The sequence below is a fragment of the Branchiostoma lanceolatum genome, chromosome 3, assembly GCF_035083965.1.
Source record: "Branchiostoma lanceolatum isolate klBraLanc5 chromosome 3, klBraLanc5.hap2, whole genome shotgun sequence".
Lineage (NCBI taxonomy): Eukaryota > Metazoa > Chordata > Leptocardii > Amphioxiformes > Branchiostomatidae > Branchiostoma > Branchiostoma lanceolatum.
In genome coordinates, this window is record NC_089724.1 from 12,574,594 (window position 1) to 12,601,256 (window position 26,663).

Genomic DNA, 26,663 nt, shown 5'->3' on the forward strand with positions numbered 1-26,663 from the left:
AATCTTTTTCTTTTTCTGGTTTGATGAAAAAAATTAAACTCAAAGTATGTCATGACCTGTTATGATATAATGTACAACTGTTACATCCCTGTCTCTCTCTCCCCCAGCCCTCCACCCTCCTGGTTCCTGGCAGCCTCCGGTCGACCCTTGTGATCAGGCCGCCTGTGCCCCTGTAGGGCAGGGCTTCTGTAAGGCCATCAGCGACACACAGTACAGTTGTCATTGTCTGCCAGGATTTGCCGATGTCAATGGAGATGGCAGTGTGTGCGAAGGTGCGAGTGTTTTTGTGTAACTAAGCTTCAGAGGGTTGATCGATGTAACTAAAATGCAAAGGATATGGTTATATTTGTGGGTTTTGAATATTTACAAACGGATATTTACAATTTCATTAACCTCTTGTCACAACATAGGGAATTCAAAATGCACCAGAAAAGCTTAATTGGAACGTTAGATGTATTTCCATATTGTACTTATATTATAACACCAGGGTACAGAGAATCTGCACCTGGCAATTATAATTTGAGGCAAAAAGAACTGTCATCAATTATTCAATGCATAAAAAGTGTGTCTCTGCCTTTACTCCCCAGCCCTACACCCCCCTGGTCCTGCCCAGCCCCCCGCTGACCCATGTGACCGTGCCGACTGTGCCCCCGAGGGACAGGCCAGGTGTGTTCCCCTGGGCTCCACGCAGTACCGCTGCGAATGTCTGCCAGGATACAGTGGAGATGGCAGAGTCTGTACAGGTAGGTTATACCCCTATGTTCAGACACCTTAATGTTCCGGCACCCCAGGACCGACGTTCTGATACTCACTACCCTAACCCTAACCTCAACGTAGGGACTGTCAAAACGCAGAGTTGTCGGAACGTGGATGCATCGGTATCTAGTGCAATACAGGCAAACACAACTAGTAAATTTGGAAAAAGTTATTAGAGAAAATGAAATTCCCGTCCTTTTTAAAGTGATGGCATCTGTTCCAACCTGTCCTGACTTTTGACAGCCTCTTTCAGCATCTGCAGAAGCTTGCCCAGGAAGAATCACTCATTTTCAGAAGATGTTGGCTTTGTTGACTATTCAGCCTGTCCCACAGCAGGAAAATCGATCGGCCGACGAGTCTGTGAGCTCCAAATGGCATTTTCGGCAGTAATGATCCCTGTACATATTTTCTTGATCATCGCACATTTTTGAGGGATTGGTTCACATCCGAAGCCATAGGTGGCGCACAGATAGTCTCCCGAGACTGGACTGTTAAAGAAGAAGATTCACGTTTGCAGTTCAATGAGCCCTGTTCAACATGATAGGGTAGATTTTCAGACATAATACTTTGGGGTGATTTTGAGATTCGGCAACCTTCTGGCGATCAACAAATAGAGCTGAAGCTCGTCGACTGTGTGTCAGGGGCATTACAGTAATTTGCAACAAAAAATACTTCCAAGTTCAGCCTACATGAAATATATACATGTATTGAGTGACCAAACAGCTTTTGCCCTAATGACGACATTCAACTCTTGCAGAACTCACCTGTAAGACCCAGAAGTTGAAAGTGGACCTGGTCTTCCTCCTGGATGGATCGGGCAGCATCGGACGAACCAACTTTCAAAAGCTGAAGGACTTCACCTCCCAGGTCATCAACACCTTTGACATCTCCCCCACCCACACTCGGGTTGGAGTGGTTCAGTACAGCACCTTCCCAAACACTGAGTTTGACATGAACAGGTACATACATTATGTTGTCTATGTTCACTATAACGTTACATCATTTGGTTACGTCAATTGGTAGGTGTTCGTACACATGTTGTCTAGCATAGACATCTTTTGCAAGTTTTGTTAATGAACTATACAAAGACATAAGAGTTTGATTTGGATCACTAACCTACCACCATGTAGCCTGGTAAAATCAATAATGTTTGTTCCTGACATCCCTGCCACTGACTGCCCTGGACCACAATCATCTGTCTGTCCCCATGTAGCTAGCCTTCAGGTCAAAGTAATCTTAAAGTCAATGACAGGGGATATTCCGCTATACCTATTGCAAGTGATTAGTAAGCGGAGAGAAAGTTGATGTAACCACTTGCATCATTCATGTCCTTTGGAAGTTATACCAGTGGTATGTAATACTAAATCTTATTCACATATCTGCCCAGCTACTCTGACAGGTCACGTGTTCTCTCGGCCATCGAGAGAATTCCTTACAAGAAGGGAAGCACCAACACGGGCAAAGCCATCGATTTCGTTCGTCGGCGGAAATTTAGACCCACCAATGGTGACCGTGAAGATATCCGCAATGTGCTGGTCGTCATCACGGATGGAGAGTCGTACGACAGCGTGGTGGACCCAGCCCGTTATGCTGCACTAAGCGGAATCACCGTCTATGCTGTGGGGGTTGGCGATGGAGTGAATGATAGGACGTTAGAACATATTGCCGGGGATCCAAGTCGAGTTCTACATGTGTCAGACTATTCATCACTTGCCACCATTGCTCAAGCACTGCAGGAAACAGTGTGTGAAGGTGGGTTATGCTTCGGTCCCAATAGTTTAGCCATTGACTAGGCAATTTAGTGGGTGATATTAGGCCTAGATTTTTTAAATATTTTCCCACTCAAGTCACTGCAATTACAAATGTTGCCGTTCCTTGTAGTGCTAGAACACTACTTTATAATGTGTTTATTGAGTACAGTGTTTATATTAAATGTGTATGTTGTTCCACTGTCAGGGCCATACAAGAGTCTCGGCTGCTGGATAGACACTGCGGATCGTGCCATCGAAACTTTGGAGGGGGCGGACCATTTACTGGACCAATTCAACTACCACAAACGCCCAAATGCCATCCACAGGTGCTACCAAGTCGCCTTGAGCCGTGGCTTTACAGTGTTTGCTGTTCAAAATGGAGGGCAGTGTTTCTCTTCCAAAACAGCACAGGACACGTACTGGAAGTATGGACGGTCACTGTCCTGCGGATATGATGGAAAAGGAGGCCCCTGGTCAAACCAAGTCTACCAGATTGTTGGTAGGTCAAGTTTGCTTGCTAGATTTTGTTACTGACTTAGAGCTATTTTAGTTGGTTTTCAAAATGTCAAAATTCAAGTATCAGTGAGGAGTGAAGCAGTTTGTATATTAGATACATGTATAACGTTATGATCATGATGATGAAATATTGATTTTTCTTTTACTTACGTTTGCAGGCTTGGACAAGGTCACACCTACATTGCCACCAGGTGAGTTCTAAATAAAAATGTCTGAATGACAAATTTAGGTTTGTGATTAAAGGGCAATGTGCATGATGTACTGCTGATTGAGCACACTTTTTTTCTGCAAGACTGAAAAGTTGGATTTTAAACTATTCATCGCTGAAATAAAGGAAAGGGAATAAGGATCAATATGAAAATGCCAGCGTCCTGCTAATGTGATAGGGGAGGCAATGTATATGAAATTGTTCACACAAACTTATAGAGAATGTGACTTGATGACAATATCCTTGATATCTACTAATTCTGTATTTTTCCCTTATAAAAATGTATTACTTAGTGGCCCGTGGTGCGTACTGCAGGGCCTATGGTGATCCCCACTACCAAACCTTCGATGGGCAGAACTACGATTTCATGGGCATCTGTACCTACACAATGTCCAAGTACCAGAGTACGGCTAGCGACGACACACTGCAACCGTTCAATGTGAAAATCAAGAACGAGCATCGAAGAAATAATTTTCATGTGTCATACACGGCGGAAGTGTATGTTGATGTCAGTGGTCATCGCATCACACTGCAGAAGGGAAGGAGGGTCTTGGTAAGACTTTATGTTACCATGCTGTACAAAAGTAACTGCATGTATTTCAGATCACTCACACTCAAAGGAGGAGGGATAGACTGAATTTATACTTAATGCTGTAAATTTTCAAAATTTGCTTCCTGGTTTTTCCTCTGCATTCTGTACCTTTGTGCAAAGCTTGGCTACATTTTATATCATCATACCATATCCCTCCTTGACGATGACATTTCCCTGCCCAGGTTGATGGAGTGTTTACCAGACTGCCGTACAAAGGAGCCGGTTTCACCATCCACCTCCAGGGCCGGCAGGTGGTTGTTGTCATGGAGTTTGGTGTCAGAGTGGCTTTCAACGGGCTGAATATGGCAGAGGTATGACAGGGTCGATATTCCTGAACACTTCATAATTCATAGATTCAACGTCTGTATTGGCAGTGACAATGTAAGTGAGTACGTACAGCCCACAGTGCTTTCTATCAAAATAAAGATGTTCTTGGTTCGACATCACAATCGTTTTCTTGCATTTGTACATCCGGTCGCAGGGTGGCGCTTTCCTATACCTGCACTGTACCTTTGCTGTCCTTGGTGCTGAACTGGTAATCTGATGTTGGGATGTTGTTTACGTCTTTAGAATCACTAGTATGCTGTTCGTCCTTAATTTTTGAAAGTCTGAGATGTAGTACTTTATTGCCCTTGCCAAAAACTTAATGTTTTCGGTAGCGTTCGTGCATGTGTATGTCTGTCAACGCGGTAACTCTTATTATACAGCACATTGCAAACTTAACATTTTGTCTTTAAATTTGACTTAGTAATCTCTGTATCTTTTCTTTCTCAGCGTTTAGTATGGAAGGTAATGGCCATGTACAGGGCAACTCTTCTATTGCTCTTATCATTGAGAAGATGTTTGCACCAAAGGCAAATGATGTACCATCTGTAGGACATTTAGCTTAAATTGCATTCTTGTCTGGAGAATCTGCCTAATGATAGTTGTAAGTGTTGCACTATGAGATTCTAAGGCTTGTGTGTCCACAGGTGTATGTGCCTCCCCCCTACATGGGGAAACTTGTGGGGATGTGCCAAGACTTTAACATGGACAAGAGTGATGACCTGCTAAAGGCTGATGGTACATGGGCAAGCAGTGCCACGGACCTGGGCAACAGCTGGAACACTGACCCAGAGTATGTCAACATTGGTGTTCTGAGATCAAAGTGCAATGAATATTTTTGACAGTGACACCTGTAGTTGGAAGCATATTCACAATGAATTATGGAAGCCAGGTACGAGCAGAAATTTGTGGTAGCGTTTATCAGGATTGCAAAAAATGAGACATCTGACCTCAATTCAGTCGGTTCTGATGTACATGATGAAGTAACTTGGTAGATACTGTAATCGTTACAGAAAATAGATGCAAATTGTCAACTGTATCACGTCATTGCGCTACCAACATGCAGTCATTTAGTCATGTATATATCCTGCTTCTATCAAGAATGGTGTCTCAGACATCATATTTTTGCCAGGTCATCTGTCTGACAGTCATGTGTCTGTGTTTGTCTCTTGTTCAGGTGTAGAGAGATGGAGGATGAGTATGTGTTCAACTGTCCTGTCAGCATCCAGCGACGTGTGGAGGACAAGTGCAAGGCTCTGCTAGACCCTGACTTGGAGTTCTCTGCCTGCCACTTACTTTTGGATGCTCAGGTAGTAATTTCTCAAACAGCTGACATTTTGCATCATGATTTCTGAAAGAAATATTTTGACTCTGATTTGCGGATACATTTGTGATGCTATATTGAATAGAACAATGTCTGTAGAGATGTATTTAAGTCAGCCAATCTTTTCGTATTTAAGTCAGCCTTTCTTTTGTGTGTACAAGTTGATGGTCAGTGTTGATGCCAGGATGTTGTATAGATATCATGTCAGTAGCAACAGCATTTGGAATACAACTACTGTTGATAAACCAGAAAAGACAAAGAGAAAAGAGACTTGTTGTAACATTTGAAGTTGTCCAGACATTCATTGTGCTCCTGTCTACAGATGTACACTGAGAACTGCATGATTGACATGTGTGAAGATGAGAGCGAGGAGCATCGGTGTGACAGCTTTGCCACCTTTGCCGAGGACTGTGCAGAACATGGTGTTGTTATTGACTGGAGATCTGCAACAGGATGTGGTGAGTACACACAAAGTTTATGGTCATTTGAAGCAGTTCATCATTTTCCAACAAAAAGGGCAGAAGAATTCATCTTGTCAGAAGAATTTATCAAAAATCATGGATATTGTTAGGCGAGAAAGTAGCAAAATTTGGTTATGGCTTATTTGTTGATTGAAGGATTGTGTAACTTATTAGATTACCCATATTAGGATGATAGTCATTGTGTATTTTAAAATTTGGACACTTTTTGCATAAATAATACATCTGATGTTTCAGACTCCCTTCTGAAGTGTCCAGAGAACAGTACATACAGCACCTGTGTCAGCCCCTGCCAGGCCACCTGCCGCGACAACACTCCTGCAGACTGTGCTGGGGAGAGGTGCTTGGAGGGCTGTCAGTGTATGGATGGGTACGTGCTCAGTGGGGAGACGTGTGTGCTGCCACGTGACTGTGGGTGTTTGCTGCCCGATGGACGGTACTATGAGGTAAAATGTTTAGGTTGAGGTTCAGGGTCATTCCAAACTGTCAAGAGCCAGTTGAGTAATTGTTTGTTATACCTAATGTGCGCAAAGTTTGTGATACAAATTTTTAGTAAAAAATCAACATGAGATTGAACATGTTGTTGCATGTTCTGTCTAAAGATAGGTGACAGGTGGGGAGAGATCCGGACCCGTGGGGACATTGGTGAGACGAGAGAGTGTGAGTGTCGCCGTGGAGACCAGGGCGCAGAGAAGGTCTGCCTGAGTGTCCGCTGCCAGCCACCAAACACATGGACTCTAATGGAGGGGGTGCTGGGGTGTCACTGTCCAGGCTGTTTAGATGGTAGGGAGGATCAGCTTCTGCAAGTGTTAGTAACAGATTACAGTTCACAAAGTAGTACAGAGATCATTCAACTGAGAAAGGGGGGACCGGCTGGACAAGGTTTAAAGTTGTTGCAGACTGCACAGTCAAGTGTCCAGGCTTTTGGTAGCAGCATTTTTCTCAGATCATTGTATTTAGGAGAGGCACACAATTACACATTGATTGTTTCTATATATAGGTAGTGAGTCAAGTGATCAACATGCTGTTTTCTGCATGTAGGTGCGTGAATATTTTCCTAGTGGCATGTGTCAGTCTCAGTACAATTCACTCTTTACCACAGCTTTTATTTGTTTGTTTGTTTGTTTGTTTTTACAGATAAAACTCCTGTCCTGACGGTCAGTACAGTGCAACATTACTGTGCAGCGTTCGGTCAGTCCCACTATCAGACATATGACGGGAACCTGATTGACTTCCCGGGCACCTGTCAGTACCTCCTGACTGGGGACTGTAAGGCTGAGTTGTTTCAGGTGAGATATCATGACATCATAGTCGATATGTTGTCTATGTCACATTACTATTTCTACAAATCATACAAGGGATGATTCGTAACCACTTCATACTTTGAATTTAGTATTTCAGTGTGGGAATGCTCATTAGTTATCAGGGAAAATTCCAATATTTCACACTATCATACATTTGAAGCCATCAACAGTGTTTTTATTTAACATAAAAGAAGTTATCATTTACTTTTATTTTAAAGTAACATGTGACTGAATGCAATCGAAATGAACATTGAAAGAAATCATATATGTTCAGCGATAATGACTGGCCTGAAATAATGTATTACCAAGTAAACTTATGGTGCCTCTTTTTTATTTTCCATGGTTTGAGTTGCTGGTATAACTTTGTGTGTTTTTCATCTTTGCCACAGCTGCTGTTCAGAAGTGACATGGACTGTGTTACCCATGATGCTCCATGCAGACATCAGGTGAACCTCTACATGCCTACCTTGGCCTCTGACCTGACGCTACAGCAGGACCATGTGGTCACCATGGGCAACCAGACGTACGTAATTGTTTGTCTAAGTTTCTTATTTGTTCCATGATACAGGAAGTCTAGATGTTACATCAATTACATAATGTGAATATGAAATACATGTAGATTGTTTGTACCATCTAGGGTGATATGCACAGCTGTGAGCTACAAACAGGTTTTAGTTTCAGATAAGGACTATCATCTCTTAATGTATATCTGTTTTACTTAATATTCAAGCTACATGTAAAATGTACTTTTATGTCTTATTTGTATGGTTTGTCTTCAGATTGTCTCTGCCATTTGTGGCCCGAGGTCTGATGGTTGAGAGAGTTGGGGACTATGTTCGAGTTGTGATCCATCCAGAACGGAAGGTAGTGTATCAGTAGAATGTTTGTCATAACAATTTAAATGACATTGTGTGCTGACTTCTGATAATGTCTGGGCCTTGTGGCTGATATAAACCTTAATTGATATGTAAACTACCACAAATCTACCACAAACCTCTGGCTGCTGTGGAAATGAGGCATGCTTTATTTACTGATTCATGCAAATGTTATGCTGTATAAAAGCTGTATTGCACTTAACGAATATAGAGCAGCCTGTTGTGTAGCAATGGAGTTACATATGGTTGTGATCGTTATAGTATGTATTGAAAAGTCCTGTGAGAAGTCTTCTGTCAATGTAGATTGTGGATGCAAATGGTTACTATTCTGATCAAGAATAAACAGCTATTGAGCTCAACCATTGACACATTGAGCCCTATCTTGCACATTGTACAGCCTGACTGCAATTATTTGTTTCCCCAGGCTGCTGTTTACTGGGATGGCTACTCCAGTGTGTATGCCTACCTGGACCCCTCACTACAGGGACAGATGTGTGGGTTATGTGGCAACTCAAATGGAAACCCTGATGATGATTTCACACTGAGATCAGGTGGGTTAGGTTTTTTTATAGACACAGGAACATCATAAATAATGGCATTTTATAGTGAGGCACACATGCATGGCTAAAAAAAATGTATGGAATAGTTTTCACGAACTAACTTGTGGAAAAAGGTAGCAGGTAGCTTGTGTTTGTTATCGCAGTTCCAGCAGTATTGTCACCGTTGTATTGTCAGTGTTTCTGTTGAAATTGTCATGTTTAACCTTCTCCCGGTTGCCTAACTCTGTCACTAGGTGCCAAATGGCTACTTCAGTGTGCTAAAGGTTTTAGTTCAAGGTTTCTGGCAGACTTAAGTCTACTTGATTATCTTTTGCAGGGGTTACTATGTCCAGCCCAATAGCTTTTGGGAATAGCTGGAAGATGACGGAGGCTGATGAGACCTGTCCAGATGTGCCCTTGGACAATCCTGGTGCTTGTGATGCACTGCAGACTGAAGACCTTGTGGTCAGTGAACTTCCTTGTAGTGCCCTGGAAACAGTATAGACAATAAAGATGCCTATTGTAAGAGCTCTGGCTTCTTTTATATATAGTGGCTTCCATACTACTTATTTTATGATTTCCTTATTAGTTATTTGGATTATTCTGTATTTTCTAGGCCATTCAGGAAGCTTGTGATATCATGAAGCAGCTCGAGTCCTTCCAGCCTTGCCGTAAGGAGGTTGATCCCTTCCCCTACATTGAGACTTGCAAGCTGGACATGTGTAGATGCAGCAATGGCAGCAGGTCAGCCATCAATCTTATACATTGTATGCAGTAGTTACTCTAAGAAAGTGATTGAATGGGGGAGGGGGGGGAGAGAATGGCAATCTTAGAAACAAATATGCTTGAATAAACATCTTGATTGCTGAAACAATGGTTTAAGGCTTGATACAAACTGTATCTTCAGAATGCTTTTTTGATAAGTGTGTCTATATTTGTAGTGATTGGAGATTACTCCAAGCAACACCACAATAATCCTGAGATTTTGATTCATGTTACTTCCCTCTGCCCTTATAGAAAGGACTGCATGTGCGATGCCCTGACTCAGTACTCACGTGCTTGTGCCTCCCATGGGATTTCTCTGAGTTGGAGGCAACCAACTTTTTGTGGTACGTGGATCTTTTTATTACAATAATGGAATGATAGAAAATGTGCAAGGGCAAGGCAATAATTCTTAACAATCTCAATGTGAAAAGGGATTCAGCACCAGGGACAAGGACTATGTGGGCAGTTTGGATGCAGTTTAACTTGAGTAAATAAAACAATTTACCAGTTCATATGTTATTCAAAATCAGGATTTAGAAGAACAACATTAATTTGACAAACTTTCAAGGACAGTTATCAATGTTCAGAATCTGAATATGATTATTGATCAAGGATAATAGTAGCAATTGAATATTACTGGGCTTTTGAGGCAGCAACTTGTATGATTTGGTACTAGGTGCAGAAATCATGACAACTTGAATGTGAATGGGCTTAAATGGTAGAATTTAATTTGCCAGATTTACAGTGACCAGGGTCCAAAGTAGGCAACTGAAACTGAGTCATCTTCGAGGACACTGGAAGTAGTAGTTATGGGGCTGATGAATATGAAATTGGTGTGAAAGAGGTACAGGAACAATGAACTCACTGTTTGCTCAACTCTATGTATCAGCCATATCCTTGACTCTATGACCATCTTGTTTGTAAACGATAGGCAAAGACTGTCCAAGTGACATGGTGTATGATGAATGTGGCACCGCCTGTCCTGGGACGTGTCAGAACCCTGAGCCTGACGAGGACTGTGAGGACAGATGTGTGGACGGCTGCCACTGTCCAGCTGGGACCGTGTGGAATGGTACACAGTGCCTGGGGCTGAAGGACTGTCCCTGTGTGCACCAAGGAAAGGAATACAGACCTGGAGACACTATACACCAGGACTGCAATGTGTGGTAGGTTACAAAGTATTGTCTATCTGTTGTAATAAATGCAGATGGTAGATGATTTGATATGTTGAGCTTTACTCTAACAGGCCTTCCTTTATATTGACATAAACAGGCCACAACTTTCATACTCAAAAGATACGAATATTACCAATCTTATAGGCTATCTGTCTTGCCTTAGCAGATAACCAATATTCACCTATTCAAACTTGGCAAATAACACCATAATTATGGCATAAAGGACAATATTGTCACCATGTTCCACAGAGCGCATTACATGGAATAAATGGTATTGTCTTTTGATATCTCTTTACACAGTACCTGCATGGCCAGGAAGTGGATCTGTACTGAAAACATCTGCCCAGGTCAGGTTTGATATATGTTGTGTATTCTGTTTAGTATCAGGGATTCCTGAACTGAAGTTTTTAGCGCATTAGATGTGGAAATTATTGAGTTTCTATATATTTACCTGTTTGTGATGAACAATATCCTCCCATCATTGATACAAATGTTCAGCCATGTTTTCTTAAACATGTGTGATGGAAATGCTTGTTCACCTTCTCAGCTACCTGCAGTGTCCATGGTAACCTGCACTACAGTACATTTGATGGACACCACTATGAGTTTGGCAGTGCTTGCCAGCATGTTCTGGTGAAGACTGATGGGTTCACAGTCATCTCCAACAACCAACAGTGTGGAACAGACCCTAAAACTACCTGCACCAGGTCAGTTGCCATCCCAATGTGCTTTCTAGCAGAATGCGTCTATGTAACATGTAGTTTTAGAATCATTAGATTTACAACTTAAATCTTGTATCCTTAAGAAAAGACATTTTACCCAATGCAGAATGTTTCTTTTATTTCTATGATTTGTTTCACCAAGCAGTCCACTTGACTTGTAATAAATTCATTTTCCAGGAAGACCTGGGATTCAGAAAAGTAAGTATAATATATACAATGTAATCACATAATGAGATGTACATTTTCTTGTGATCCTTCTCTGCAGATCTGCTACCCTGTTGATCCAGGGTGGTACTGCAGGCAGGATTAGGCTACTTCCAGCAGGATCTGTCTCAGTTGGAAACATCTCAGTAACTCTTCCTTACTATGGAGGTATGTAGTATTGTCTTTCTATACAAGTCTATCAGAGATGTTGGCAAGACTATAAGTGGGAAAAATTGATCTCTTGAAACGATTTGGAAAACTTGTCACCTACATTGTACTTTGTCAACAATTCAAAGATGTATCAGAATCTTACACAACGTAATATAAGTCTAGTCCTGAAAAAGTTTTCGAAATTTTATCTTCCAGCTGAATACACCATCCATCAACTGTCTTCTCTGTATGTGGAGGTGAAGACAACCTTTGGTCTGACTGTTCTGTGGGATGGCAGGACAAGTCTCTATGCCACGGTAGGTGCAATTCTTGTGTTACGATGAACTTTAAGTCTTGTGCCTGCATCCTTTTCACCACGTGCAAGATGATCTCCTAGAGATACTGACACATAAAGCAGAAGCATCCAAAACCTTGAAAGGTTTCTTTTGTAGTCATCTATAGATTCCTTTAGACAAAGCTTTAAATTCTGTACATGGTCCAGTGACCATTGAAAGACGGAAATGTGATGTGCCATTTTACACAGAAGATTGTCCAACTCATAACTTTTCATGCTGTTTACTTTTAGATATGTTAAGTGCAGTAAAGGAGGAAGCCATAAGCTAGACTAAAATGGAACATACACTAAGGTAGCAAGCCCATGCATTATCCTTGCACCTCCATGCCCATAGGTTGATGCAGAGCTGTATGGTAAAACCAAGGGTCTCTGTGGGACGTTCAATGGAAACCAGCGGGATGACTTCACCACCCAGAGTGGGGTCGTGGTTGGCTGCCCTGCCGAGTTCTCCTCATCATGGAAGGTCTCACACCAATGTCCTGACTCTTGGCTAGAGAGAGGGCTAAGTCCCTGTGCCATCAATAACCAACGTGGTATGTTGTGAGAGACATTTTCCCTTTCATTCCTTCATCAAACGTGAAATGTGTCACAAGTTTTTTTAAATTCCTGCCAGCTTCTTCAGCAAATTTTTACAAATATCCATCCAAAAGATGTACTGGAATGGCGATCAGATAAAACCTGTCCAAAATGATGTGGGTTGTCCCAGTAGTTTGTAATATTGTCCAAATTCATGTTTTTCTTCCTCACAAAAAAAAACAATGCAGAAGTACCCCTTAAAATTGTGTAGTAGAATTGAATAACTGTAGATTTGAATTTGTATAACTGAATTTCTTCCCTTCATTTTGCCCCACCAGCACTTTTTGCTTTGGAAAACTGTGGCATCCTGATGGGTCCTGTGTTTGCACCCTGCCATGACCTGATTGACCCATCGCACCAGATTGCCCACTGCCAGAATGATGTGTGCCAGGGAGCCAATCCAACCGACTTTCTCTGTTCATCTATTGCCTACTACGCAAGGGAGTGTGCGCAGAATGGGGTTGTGATTGACTGGCGGCCAGACACACCCTGCGGTAAATGTTGTCTTCTTTGTTTGAGTATTACCCTTTGTTGTAGTCTTCTAACCTTCTCACCCCTGGATTTAAAAATTCATGCTGTAAACAGTGTAGTTTAGTGAGTGAATTAGTCCACAGCAGTGAGAAGAAGGTCCACATTAAGAACATCCATGTTTTCAGCACCAAGGAAAGGGCTAGGGCCAGGCTGATAATGGCCTGCTGACACTGTCTTTGATGCTGGTCAGTGCTGACAGTATCAATGTGTGCTATTGCTTATGCAGTAGATCATTCATTTTAGAAAATTTTGCTTCCTCCAAGAAACTTGAATTAGAATATTTCAAGTTCTCATCATCATATATTTTTGTCAATCAATTTGCTGCAGTAACAGAGCTTGTACCAATGAATCGACTCACACTTTGTACATGCATCTGTGTACATTGCAAGATATAAACATGACAGAAGATGCCTCATACATCCATGTATTCTTCATATCTTCATTTGTATTGTTACAGCTGTGGAATGTCCCCAAAATGGCCAGGTTTGGCAGGAATGTGGCTCCAGCTGTACAGGAAGCTGTCGCCACCTGTCCGGATCCATCTCAAGCTGTACAGAGGACTGTGTGGCCGGCTGTAACTGTCCATCAGGACTGTACCAGTCAGAGGATGGGTCCTGTGTGCTAGCCAGTGAGTGCCCCTGCTTCCACCTGGGAGAGGTTTACGAAGCACAAACTACAGTGGAGTTTGCTGATACATATTCCAGATGGTGAGGAAACATTGTCTGGAAACATTGGATCTTTTAACTGTTGTTTGATCAATGCACACTCAGACATTTCGCTTTAAAACAAATCAGAGTGTTTACAAAATATTGATGGTTATTGTTCCTTTTCCATGAGAGTTTGTAATTAGAATGGCTAAGTCACTCAAACAAATTAGAAATTCTACCAGTAAGTCATGCCATGCTGCTTGAAGATCTCATCACTGTTTTTATTTCTGAATAGCTCCTGTGAAAATGGTGTGATGTCTTGTGAAGAACGACCACCTGGTATGTTCAGCATTAATTCTTACCTTCTACTTTCACTTGCTGTTTTGATGACTTGATTGAGAAATACTACTGTTGTTATCAAAACCGTACAAATCCTGTATATGTCATTCCTCATATTCAGAGAAGGAATGCGTCAATGAGACTGTGTACTTTGACTGTGCCAATGCTGGATATGGTGAGTTTGGGCTGGCATGTGAAGCTTCCTGCAGCAATCCTGGGATGGACTGCCTGTTAGACAACACCTGCGTTTCAGGTAAGAAGCTTAAGATACAAAAATTGTACGGTATAATTATCCAAACATTTCTAAAACTCAATTGTTTGAATCTTGATCGACTGTTACCAGTATGTTGTAGTGACTTCTGTCCCTGCTTGTCCAGGCTGTGTGTGTGGCCCAGGCCTGCTGAGGTACCAGGACAAGTGTGTACCGCTGCAGGACTGCCCGTGCTGGTACAGTGGACAGGAGTACCAGCCTGGAGCATCCATCTCTGTGGACTGTAATACCTGGTAGGGATACTTGTCCAGGCATAGATTTGTTAAGATGTTTATATTATGTTGTTTTAGTATGATACTATACAATGTATAAGAATAGTCTCAAAATAATGATTGTATGCACTGTATTCCTTGCTTCAATTAGCCATACTTAGCTTGAAGCCTTCTGTTTCCCTGGCAACGTAAAATAAACTGGATTAATTGGTTAAGATCTGTGAATATTTGATTTTCTGACAGCACCTGCAGCCATGGGTCCTGGACCTGTACAGATCGTCGCTGTATGGCAACATGTGCCGCATATGGAGGGGGCCACTTCCTCACGTTTGATGGCAGACGCTACCAGTTCCAGGATGAATGTAACCATGTCATTGCTCAGGTGATATAGTCTCTAGTACACTTTTTTATGCAGATTTTAAACTTCTTTGAATGGATGAGAAAATTTCAGTGGATTACAATGAATTCATTTTTGCTGTGAAGTCATTTGAGATTAGTTGCATGCTTTTTGGTAATATAGTGTTCACTTTACATGACTCCATAGAAGCATTGTTGCCTTTGTAATGTACATCATATCTTTATGGAGAGTTTGCACACATCTCACTTGTCCTTCAACAAGTCCTGTGACTGTCTTGTACAGGACCACTGTAATGACAGACAGGGCACATTCAGCGTACATGTGGAGATGCTCCCCTGTGCCTCTGGCAGTGGCCCCTCCACCTGTGGTCTGGCCATCACAATAAGATTGGAGTCTGGTACAGAGATCAAAATGACACCAAACAAGCCTCTAACCATAGATTCAGCTGTGGTGTCATCTCTACCTTACATATCTGACAGGTAAGGTTCCCCATCTCAGCTATATTGTAATTGAGATTCCAGGACTGTACTGAGGAGATTTTGTTGAATAATGTACAAAGTTAAAAAAAGTGAACCATTGATACATTTGGCAAACTTAGGTAAGCATGTTTTCAATATTTGAAAGTATTGGACTGCACATACAAATGCAGCATGTATGGAATGAGGACTGGAAAAGCAGGCAAACCTGTTTTGAGGTGACATGTACATTTACTTTAAGATTGTTTTTAAGTCTTTCAATTTGTTTCTTATTACTTCTTATATGCTGACAATGAAATGATTATCTTCATAAGATTAAGAAAATGCCACATTTTCTCTTCGCATGTACAGTTTCAGAGTACAAACAGTTGGCGCCTTCAGTGTTCTTCACATGGAGACTGATTTGCAAGTTATGTGGGACAGTGGAACTCGACTTTACATTCGACTGCCACCAGAACAACAGAGGAGGGTCTGCGGTCTCTGTGGCAACTATGACCAGAACCAAAACAACGACTTCACAACACGGGAGAACGTTGCAGAGTCATCTGTGCACCTGTTTGCAAACAGTTGGAAGACTTCCACGGTAAGTTTTGAAACAAGCTAATGTGTATACTGCTTTTTCAAAGTAAACCTGATATAAAAGTAAAATTGATATAAAATATGCTGATTTTAAGCTGATAAAACTTTGTGAAAAAGCATTTCCAATGGTGACTTGTATTTTCATAATTTCGTTGGCTATGGTTTATGTGCAATTGTGAGTTATCAAACAATTTAGGAAATTTCCGTGTGTTGCAGACTTGCCCAGACATGGCACAGACTGCCCCCGGTCCATGTGAGGAGAACAAGCCTCGTGAGGTGTGGGCCAGGAAAGAATGTAGAGTACTGCTGGATGACGTGTTTGCAGCTTGTCATCACAAGGTGTGGTTTGTCGTACACATGTATAATGTATTAGAAAGTCAAGTTGTAGTAACTTAAACATACTGTTATCAGAATTTCAGGCTTGCTATGTACAGTATATATTTTGTCAAGTTTGGTTATCTGGACAGTCCTCACATCCTCACGTGTACATGTTAGTAAGATAAGTAGCTTTGTAGCCATATAACATTAGAATTGTTTCGTTGCCTGCTGTGCAGATTGATCCCCAGCCCTTCTATGATGCGTGCGTGTCTGACTCCTGTGCCTGTGATGGGGGTGGGGACTGCCACTGTCTCTGCACTGCTGTGGCTGCATATGGAGACATGTGCAATCTCCAGGGAGTCCATGTTCGGTGGAGGACACATGAATTTTGCCGTAAGTAACTTGATTTGAGGGATGTATGATGCAATATTATAATACCATGATAGTTTAATTTTCTCTTCACCTATGGCCGCTAATATTATATGATATTAGCAATAATTATCTTTTTACTTAATCTTGTTTCTACTTGATTGAGGTGTAAATGTAGGAAATTTGATTAGCATCAATGTTTTGTATGAGGAGAAGGCCTTGAATGATAAGCAGTTGGTGTCTCTTGCCTGCAATGCATGTATCTTAGATAAAACTTTTTTTTGACAATAGGATTCATCTGTCAATGATACATTTCACAAATAACAGAGTACACTACAACTGCAAGGTGGTTAAAAGCTGACGGGTCATTACCACATTGGACGTTACTGACAATGTGCTTTACCAGTGTGTGCTCCTGTAACATGTGTAATTTGTGGTCTGCAGCTACTCAGTGTGAGGACTTTAATCAGGAGGATGAGTGTGAGTGGCACTATGACCCATGTGGTACTGCCTGTCCTGCCACTTGTGAAGACTGCCACCCCACCGACTGTAACATGCCATGTCTGGAAGGTTGCCATCCAAAGTGCAAGGTAATGCATGTACATGTATACATCTGATTCACCATTTCATTGTCATGTTATCATCTTAAGGTGACTTAACTTTGCTGTTCGTTATGTCAGGTGTTTATCTTAAATTTTGTTACTCTGACATGTGTTCCAATGATAGTTAAAGAATAAATGAAATGTTAGTGACCCTTATTTTTTCTATTCTTTTCATTTCTTCAAAACTGGGCTTTTCCAGTATTGCCTGCCTGTTGCACTTGAATGTGTGTAGAAATATATGTTCAAGGCATAGTTCTTGTAAGTGTTAATTGAAATAAAAATGCTCTTTCCTCTGTGTGTTACTTCAGAATGGAACAGTTCTCCACGCTGGAAGATGTATCACCCCAGACCAGTGCCCTGCTCACCCCATTGTGGACAAGACCTGTGGTCCGTGCTGTAACAAGACAGCTCCTGTGGACGAGTACGGCTGTCGCTACGCTGACTGCGTCTGTCCGACGTGTCCTGCGGTAACCTTGTGTCCACCAGGGCAGGCTGTGAGATCTATAGATGAGTGTGGATGTGAACATGTCAGCTGTCGCTACTGTCTCCATAACGACACCAACTACAATGTGAGTTAACTTTCCATTGTGGACATTTGGGCATATTCAGCCACATGTTAAGTTCATTTACTGTAGGTGATGTTGATTTGTGGAGCTGAATCAGATATAGAATTTTGTGTGTTCTCCGTGCAATATCTCGGGTACGATTACTGGCTCTAAAACTTTAAACACTACTGTTGACAGCTAAAGGACACATGGATGGAGGGGAAGTGTAAGAAGTGTGAGTGTACAGCAGAGGTGGATCCGATCACAGACAACTATGCTGTCAGCTGTGAAATGCTAGAAAATTGCAAGGGTAGTTTCAGGAAACCAGGTATGCTGTCACAGCTTTCACTGAAAAAAAACTAACTAATGTTGCCTTGACTGTCTTTGACTTGCCTATTTGGGCATTTTAGATTATATTCCATTGCATCTGTGTTTTATATATATTCTAAAGTACACACTACACAACGTCTTTCATCTTTATATTGTTGCATGGGCTTTAATGTCTACAACATCAGCAGCAAGTTTGGCCGAGTCATGTCAAAGCTTGAAACAGAAATATTTGGCTGTGAACTAAGTTAAGGAGAGCTAATAGATAGATCTAGGGAGCTTTTGCTGTTTTGCCATGAATATTTAGAATGAATATGATATGAAAATGTTTCCTAATCTAAGGAGACATGTTTTATATCATCATATTGTTATATTGATATATTGTTATATTGTTATATTGTTATATGATGATTGTTATATTATTTCACAGAGTGTGAAGATAGCCAGGGACATGTACGACAGGTGGGGGAAGAGTGGGAGAAGACCCCATGCCAGAAGTGCACATGTACTCCTGAGAAACATGTTGTCTGTGGTAAGAAAAATTCAATCTAGTGTTATTTTACTGTCTGAGATATTGTGACTAAGTATGTATCTGTTTGACTGGACCCAGGATTTTATAAAGGAACACTTTGAAGTCTCAGAGCAAAAGTCTGTAAGGACAAGTTGACTTTTAAGGTGGATCATACAGCTGGTGGCAACAAACAGCTTGGGAACACTATAAGATACTTGTTAGGATACATATTGTTCACACAGCCATACTGAGGATTGTATCCAAAAAAGAGTATTGTGTGAACATGTTTTATGCATAGTAATACTGTATTTTTGGGGCCTCTTTACTATGAAAGCCTTAGGTAAAAGGACAATTGAAAGGAATTTAGATATTTTCAATATCTTAAAATGTAATCATTAATGACAGGGCACAGGTATGTTCTCACTGATTACAAAGTTGTGTTGACTATAATGTCGTTGCACTCTGCCAGACTGTGACTACAGTAGGGATGGCTGCAGCACCCCCCTCCCCACATGCCAGCTGTGTGAGCAGCCCGAGATGATACAGACATCCCAGACATGCCAGCGTGACTGGAGGTGTGGTTGTGATCCTGAGTGTTGCCCAGACAAACCTCACACCTGCCCCCCTGTAAGTAAAACACCACATGCTCATGGCTTCAACACATTCACAGTGCTCAATCTGCGGCAGACTTATGCCATGGGGTCATTATTGTTCAGATTCAAAAGTCTTCATTGAAATATGTCAATAGCATAAAAGATCATTTTGTTGGTAGGCAACGTGATCATATAACTTTTAACTTTTGATCCAATATGAGAAAACTTTGATTTATTAAAGGATCAACTTATTCAGAAGTCTAAACTATAATTACAACTGTTACCCCTGCCCATTTAAATCATTTTGTGGAGATTTAAGGTTTGTAGACTTAGATGATGGTCTGTTGAACTGTTTTACTTTTCTACAGTGCCATGAGTACCACAAGGCTCAGGACCAGTGCTGTGGTCAGTGTATTGCCACATCTTGCTGTGAAACAAATTTGAATGGAGAGGTTACCAGCCATCCAGTAAGTATAATCCCTATCTACATGTACTGCAGTATCCTTATATTCTGATTGAAGGTATCTCTTTCTATATTCATAAACTTAACATCATCAATGAAGGACCTGGTTGACAAATTACAAAATGTACATAAGACATGGAATTAGTTCAAACAATCATTGCGTAAAAAGGCCAGAGGTTGTCTTCATCACCTAGTGCAGAAAATCTCTGGTAGTCATGATTGGCCCATACGCACCTGTTTTCTCTTGATGTCCATGTCTGTACTGTGTTATTTGCCAGGTTAAATGTGTGTTTAAAATCTTTCAGATCAACTCGACATGGACACTTCCCACGGACTCCTGCCACGTGTGCACCTGCAGCAGCAGTGATGCAGGAGTCTTTGCGTTCTGCCCCAGAATGCCATGTGCAGAACACCATCTGCCTCCCAGCTGTCCAGCTGACCGTATCAGGGAGGTGCCAACAGCAGACGGGTGCTGTATCATATCACAACCTGGTATGGTAGCTGATATGTTTTGTCATTTATCATCTTAGTCGAATCTTTTTCTAAATCTGTCAATAATCATCATCACACTGTGACTTCTAAAGCTAAGACCTTCCCTGTATTTGATCAAATAGTCACAATTTGGGGTCAGTGATATATAAGATAGAAGGAACAGCTTATATGTTCATGATTATTTTTTTTCCTCTTGCAGTGTGCCCAAGTACTTCAAAGACTTGCCCCCCGAACACTGTAGCCACTATAACTCAAGATGAGTGTGGCTGTGATGTCATGACTTGTGGTTGCCAGGAGGAGCCAGTCTGCCAGCCAGCCTGGAGCCCATGGATGAACTCAGATGCACCATCAAAAAGCCCACGTAAGGTTTCATTTTGTCTACTTGCTATGATAGTTATTCTGAAGAAGATACATGTTACAAAAAGGAAGATTCATTTTTTAAGTTTCTGGACAAAATGCTGTCTGTGTGGTAGATTCAATCGCTGTAATGTTTACCACTACCTGAAAAAGCAGCTGGATTATTTTAACTTGGTTTGAATGTCTTTCATTGATTTGGTAACAGAGCTGAAATCCTTACACCTTGCTCAAATTGCTGTGTTGTCTTTGATATCAACATGTCCCTTTCCGCTCTGTGTCTCCAGCTGATGATGACGAGACCTACGAGCACCTGCGTGCAGCTGGTTTTGAGTTCTGCTCCCAGCCACAGGACATCCAATGTCGGAACAGCAGGGCACCTGACACCCCCTTCAACTTAGCAAAACAGAAAAGCGTGGAATGTGATGTCAATACTGGGCTGCACTGTCTGTCCAGCAACATCCCCAGCATCTGGTTAGAACCTGTTATGTACCTCCATCACCATCCGTGCACAAAAGTGACTTAGAAGTACACTGTTAGGAAACATAGAAGTTCAGGCTAGTTTGTAACAATCTGTATTCAATACGAAATTGGCTATTTATTTTGACTCAGGGGTCCAGGCACATGCTATGACTATGCTGTGCGTGTCTACTGCTGTGAATCTCCACAAAACAAGTCATGTGTGGACAACTCTGGACAGCCAAGGAAGGTAAGTAATAAAGCACTGCTCAGTTTAAGAAAATAAAGCCTTTTAGAGATTGCTTGGAATACATATTAGCAGGAACTACGTGTGCATCTCATGCAAGTCTTTTAAAACATTTTTGATGAAGATTTTTGTAGATCCCTTTGCCAATTCCTCTTTTCTAGAATGGAGAGATGTGGTATGATGCAGAGGACCACTGCAAGCGCACACTCTACAGCTGTAACTGTGGGCACATCTCCATGGAGAACACCCTGACATGTCCTGAGGTGCAGGTACCGACATGCTTGAATGGCCTCCCACCTGCCAATATTGGAGACTGCTGTCCCCAATACACTTGTGGATGTAAGTCTCTGGTTGCATTCATGTTTGAGATAATAATGACCATAATTTATAATAATTTTGACCATAAGTTTTGTACAGTATCATTCTAAGGTAAGAAGGTTTAACAATGAGAACTTCATTGTTACAGGATTCTAAATAGCCTAATAGTATGTACCCTGTCAAGAGGACATCACATATTGCTCTTGGTGAACAAGATTGTATTTGGTAGTATACTACATTGTCTGTTTGTTGATAGTATACTAGGTTGTTCCATATTGCTGATGTTTGAACCAATAACTCACAATCACCTGTAATTACCCTCTTGGGGACACTGCAAGCAAGCATTCACTATACAATTCATTCCATACATTTTCTCAGGTATCTGTCGGGGCTATGGGGACCCACATTACCTCAACTTTGATGGGCAGTACTTCATGTTCCAAGGGGATGGCCAGTTTATACTTGCTCGGCCTGTGGGAACCCAGGAGTTTGAGATAGTTGGTGAGAATGGGAAATGTGACCCTCCTGCTGGAACAACAACCTGCACCAATACTGTCATTGTCAAGTACAAGGGCCACGAGGTCTCTCTCAGGCCAAAACAGAAGGTGATGAAACTTTCTCACAAGATCTCGCAAGATTATGATACAAACCTACATGATACAGTTCCAAATTCTCATGATGTTTTTTTTTGTCACATAAAACTCAACTCATATAACACTTCTTGTGTAGGTACATATCAATGGATCAGAATGGAGGCTACCCATCACCTATGAGGGAATGACGGTAGCCACCAAGGGGTTTGAACTGGTACTGCACATCCCATCTCTGGAGGTCACAGTGACTTATGATTGGCTAAGCAGTCAGTTCTTCATCATTGTGCCTCCCAAGTTGTTCGGGAATCGTACAGAAGGGCTATGTGGTGAGTGACTTGTTATTGTAAATTTGGAAAGATGCTGTGAATGTGGAAACTTGTCACTGCATAATCAACACATCTTGTATGGTGCACCAGTACCTTCCAGACCACCATGTATTCCAAATGGAGAGTTACTGTGGTTCACATGATAATTTACCATCACTGATCATGAGTTTTCCATGTTTCAAAGGTCGATGTGATAACCAGAAGAATGAATGCACTGATTGTGAGTGCCTGCACCAGTGGAAAGTCCCCAACACAGGCTCAGTGGAGTCATCATGTGGTAAGCCCGAGTGTGCCAACCCACCATGCCACAAATGTGATGATAGTGTCTGTCAAGTGTTACAGGTAAGGATTTATAATCTTCTCATCATGGCCCACATGTGATACTATATACATGAACTGGTCTTGATGTACTGGTAATAACAAATCTGATGCCTTGCAATCAAACCTTTCATACATGCTTTCACCATCGGTGTCTTTTGTCACAAACTATATGGGGAAGTGGAAGACAGCAGAGTGGGAGGCCTGGAAAAGTATGAAATGTCAATTTGTGTTGAAAATGACAATTTCATTATTAAAATCATATTGTTGTTTCACAGTTACATGACACAGAAATGTATGCCATCTTTTGACTTTCTATGATGTGGCCTAAGTACTGATAAGTTCGACTGCAAAAAAATTTGCCCCACCATGAGGTACTAGTAACTGAATGCTGTAGAACAATGTCTGATGCTGTTGTTGCTTGACAGGATCCAGTCGGCCCATTTTCAGCCTGCCACACCCTTGTGCCTGTTGAGACCTACCATGAGGCGTGCCTGTATGACAGGCAGCACTGTGCCACTGAATGTAGCGCCCTGTCAGCCTATGCCTCGGAATGCTTGCGGTTAGGGGTCTGTCTGGACTGGAGGGGCAAGGCCAACAATTGCTGTAAGTCAGGATTTCCAGACTATGTTTATATCACAAAACCTCATCAGATTTTTTAGATTAATGAATGTGTCCTTTTATCAAAGTAATAACATCATGCATTTTAGTACCATGGATAGCTGTTTCTTCATGTACCTGAAATCTTAGCTCTAACCTATGTATATGCAGCTGTTAGCTGTGGCAGTGGTGAGGTGTACAAAGCCTGCAGCTGTGAGCAGACCTGTGAGAACAAGGACAATGCTGGGCAGGCTGACTGCACTGCTCCAACTGAAGGCTGTTTCTGTGAGGATGGCCTGGTGCTCCATTCACAGACTGGAATATGTGTGACCCCTGACACGTGCTGTAAGTTTTGTCCACTGTTATTGATGAATAGTTATGATTTTGTTTTAATGCTACACATGAGTGAATGAATGTTTACACTTGATGTGATCATATGATCAAACTGTAGCTGTGTTTGAACTAAACGTGGGTGAAGAACATAGCAAAGAATTTAGACCAAGTATGAAATTATGTTTTTAGTATCAATGGATATAATGTATTCCATCTTGTTTGTGTGAAGGAAGTCATGCCAAATATCAATAGTAGACTAGACAAAAGTCTATTCTTAGACACAGAGGTATACATTGCTTACATGTCTCTGTTGTTTGACAGATGGCTGTGTGGATGAGTACAATATGCCACGTAGACTGGGTGAGTGCTGGACTCCCTATGGTAACAGCTGTCAGCTGGTCTGCTGCGCCGGGCACAACCAGCTGACCCACCAGAATAAAACGTGCCCACCTCAGCAGCAGTGCACCACCGGCTTCACGACAACAATAATAGAGAACTCCTGCTGCCGTGAAGTCCAGTGCTCACAGATGGATGTCTGTGTCCACAACAACCTGACCTTCCAGGTAAGTACAGAACAATTTACCCCACCGGTGCATCATATTTCTATAAGATGTTATTTGGAAAGGCAGGTTGAAAACTGCTTGCCTAAATTTCCATAAATGCAATAATGGTAGTTTATGATTCATGGCGTTCCAGTTTCTAGTGAGTTGTGTGCAACAGGCTTAACAGCCCTTGAGAATCTAAAAAAACTATACAGTTAGCAAAGCAGAAATAATTGCTGTCTGGAATACTTGCTGCCATACTAGACAGGCCATAATTTCTGAATGTTGTGAATTTGGGACAAATTTCTGGCAACAATGTTTAATCAAGTCCTGTGCCCTTCTTCAGAACTGTGGGATCTTTGGGGATCATCTTCATCTTGCAGATATAGTTTAGACGTGCTATTAAGGTTGAATCTAACATCTACTAACATAATTCCACTAGGGTACATAATTCTGCAACCCTGAAAAGATACGTCCAAACAGATCTCCAACCCAACGTCCCCCAGTATAAAGAGATTTCTAAAACCCACTGTTCAGAGTGGCAGATTTATGTGACGTGGCGGATTAATGTTAATGGAGGTTGATTTAAGCAACAGCTGTTGTTAAAATCATACAGAACATGTAAGATTCTGTGGTTGCTCCTATCAGGTGGGCAACTCCTGGAGTGAAGGCATGTGTGAGACATGTGACTGTACGGAGGACATCGACCAGGACACACAGTTCCGCACTGTTAGCTGTCGCAGGAAGGACTGCCCTCATGTGGAGGAGGCCTGCCCTGTGGGGTACACACTGACCAACAGTGCTGACCGGTGTGGCTGCACACAGGTCAACTGTACCCAGAAACAAGTCTGTGTGCACCTCAACATAGAACACCAGGTGAGATGGTCGACATCTTTTATGTCTTCATGTCATTCAAAACCAACTGTGTGATATAAATGTGTTCTGTGCATTGGAAACGTTTTATCTGCTGACAGCAGAACAATTCAAATTATCTAAATTGCTTGTTGTGAAATAGAACTAAAAATTGTGAAGGCAGACAAAATTGTGCTGTTAACATTAGCAACAAAGGCATTTGATTTGCAAGGAGATGTCATAGAAAACCAAGGTAATATTTCTTGTTAAAAACATGCTCCAGACTGGTACAATGGTTGTGAAAAAGAAAAAAAGATGCTGTGGAGTTTAGAATATTTGGTTAATTCTAAATGTGCATGTGTGTCTCACCCTTTTAGGTTGGGTCCACATGGAATGAGGGCCAGTGTAAACAGTGTACCTGTGAAAACACAGTAGACCTTGGAACTGGTTTTCACCTGGTGGAGTGTGTGGACCTGTCATCCTTGTGCCCTGCTGTGGAGAAGTCCTGTCCTATTGGCTACACTACGACTATCCTGTTGGACCAGTGTGGTTGTGAACATGTCAACTGTACACAGGAGCCTGTCTGTGTGCATGGAAATATTACTTATCAAGTAGGCTTTCAATCTATTTCTTTTCCATTCCGCCCTGATATTACTAACTAGCCCAATCAAATGTGCTCCAATTAAACTAAAGACTTTATTGATTAGTGCTTCATTTGAATAGAAATCCTTCTGTTCCACAGATTGGATCAGCATGGACTGAAGGTGCCTGTTTGGAGTGTGTTTGCTCATCTGAGTTGGATCTGGTCACCAACTTCCGTGTCATAAGCTGTGAGCCCAGGCAGTGCCCTGCTGTGGACATGACCTGTCCTGTTGGTTATGACCTGACCATCAGGAAGGATGAGTGTGGCTGTGGCCATGGGAACTGCACACGTAAGGATGTGTGCCTGTATCAGAACATGGAGGTTGGGGTAAGTACATGTGCCATATACATGTACCTCAGTTTGACGTACAGTTTCCTGTAGATTTTTCTCATGATAAGCTGTGGACGAATATTTTTGTTCTTAAACTCAGGTTGGGACAGTGTGGAGTGAGGAACCATGTGCTCAGTGTGAATGCACCCCGGATGTGAACCAGACCAGTGGCTTTCATGTAGTGCGGCGCTCAAAACGTCGAACAGAATGCCCTCCACCCAACACCTGTTCTGTTGGATATAGTAAAGTCATTTCCATTGATGAATGCGGCTGTGAGCTTGTCAACTGTACCCAGGAACCAGTCTGTGTACATCTGGGGGCTGCATATCAGGTAAAGTAAAACCTTGATGGTAGCTTGCATAGCATAGTCAATCAAACTATTTGATAGATGGAAGACATTTGAGTAGTAAGACCATAATCTGATATTCTTTCTTCCTAAATTGGATTTGTCATTTTATAGTGTTCTTGTGTGAGTTTCATTAGGTTCAACATCTGAACAC

The 26,663-nt window shown here is 41.8% G+C and overlaps 1 protein-coding gene across 1 annotated transcript in view; it reads left to right on the forward strand.

Moving 5' to 3' along the window:
* Positions 1–26,663, forward strand: part of LOC136429392 (mucin-5B-like) — a 31,363-nt gene that overhangs the window by 1,644 nt on the left and 3,056 nt on the right. Inside the window, exons 4-60 of the mRNA XM_066419225.1 lie at positions 108–272; positions 588–743; positions 1,514–1,715; positions 2,144–2,508; positions 2,713–3,006; positions 3,182–3,214; positions 3,525–3,784; positions 4,006–4,134; positions 4,795–4,940; positions 5,325–5,457; positions 5,794–5,929; positions 6,188–6,396; positions 6,553–6,733; positions 7,088–7,239; positions 7,644–7,777; positions 8,034–8,118; positions 8,554–8,680; positions 9,006–9,133; positions 9,285–9,412; positions 9,686–9,777; positions 10,365–10,599; positions 10,909–10,955; positions 11,156–11,315; positions 11,596–11,702; positions 11,901–12,001; positions 12,374–12,572; positions 12,894–13,109; positions 13,604–13,853; positions 14,089–14,132; positions 14,254–14,385; positions 14,510–14,636; positions 14,859–14,997; positions 15,256–15,452; positions 15,801–16,032; positions 16,245–16,367; positions 16,583–16,739; positions 17,160–17,305; positions 17,626–17,886; positions 18,061–18,190; positions 18,620–18,721; positions 19,170–19,327; positions 19,662–19,760; positions 20,062–20,248; positions 20,448–20,609; positions 20,890–21,076; positions 21,215–21,311; positions 21,470–21,647; positions 22,005–22,231; positions 22,356–22,545; positions 22,730–22,887; positions 23,292–23,469; positions 23,635–23,808; positions 24,118–24,359; positions 24,987–25,214; positions 25,568–25,801; positions 25,933–26,160; positions 26,264–26,494. Of these exons, the coding sequence (XP_066275322.1) occupies positions 108–272; positions 588–743; positions 1,514–1,715; positions 2,144–2,508; positions 2,713–3,006; positions 3,182–3,214; positions 3,525–3,784; positions 4,006–4,134; positions 4,795–4,940; positions 5,325–5,457; positions 5,794–5,929; positions 6,188–6,396; positions 6,553–6,733; positions 7,088–7,239; positions 7,644–7,777; positions 8,034–8,118; positions 8,554–8,680; positions 9,006–9,133; positions 9,285–9,412; positions 9,686–9,777; positions 10,365–10,599; positions 10,909–10,955; positions 11,156–11,315; positions 11,596–11,702; positions 11,901–12,001; positions 12,374–12,572; positions 12,894–13,109; positions 13,604–13,853; positions 14,089–14,132; positions 14,254–14,385; positions 14,510–14,636; positions 14,859–14,997; positions 15,256–15,452; positions 15,801–16,032; positions 16,245–16,367; positions 16,583–16,739; positions 17,160–17,305; positions 17,626–17,886; positions 18,061–18,190; positions 18,620–18,721; positions 19,170–19,327; positions 19,662–19,760; positions 20,062–20,248; positions 20,448–20,609; positions 20,890–21,076; positions 21,215–21,311; positions 21,470–21,647; positions 22,005–22,231; positions 22,356–22,545; positions 22,730–22,887; positions 23,292–23,469; positions 23,635–23,808; positions 24,118–24,359; positions 24,987–25,214; positions 25,568–25,801; positions 25,933–26,160; positions 26,264–26,494 (9,518 nt within the window). The remainder of the gene's footprint in view (positions 1–107; positions 273–587; positions 744–1,513; positions 1,716–2,143; positions 2,509–2,712; positions 3,007–3,181; positions 3,215–3,524; positions 3,785–4,005; positions 4,135–4,794; positions 4,941–5,324; positions 5,458–5,793; positions 5,930–6,187; positions 6,397–6,552; positions 6,734–7,087; positions 7,240–7,643; positions 7,778–8,033; positions 8,119–8,553; positions 8,681–9,005; positions 9,134–9,284; positions 9,413–9,685; positions 9,778–10,364; positions 10,600–10,908; positions 10,956–11,155; positions 11,316–11,595; positions 11,703–11,900; positions 12,002–12,373; positions 12,573–12,893; positions 13,110–13,603; positions 13,854–14,088; positions 14,133–14,253; positions 14,386–14,509; positions 14,637–14,858; positions 14,998–15,255; positions 15,453–15,800; positions 16,033–16,244; positions 16,368–16,582; positions 16,740–17,159; positions 17,306–17,625; positions 17,887–18,060; positions 18,191–18,619; positions 18,722–19,169; positions 19,328–19,661; positions 19,761–20,061; positions 20,249–20,447; positions 20,610–20,889; positions 21,077–21,214; positions 21,312–21,469; positions 21,648–22,004; positions 22,232–22,355; positions 22,546–22,729; positions 22,888–23,291; positions 23,470–23,634; positions 23,809–24,117; positions 24,360–24,986; positions 25,215–25,567; positions 25,802–25,932; positions 26,161–26,263; positions 26,495–26,663) is intronic.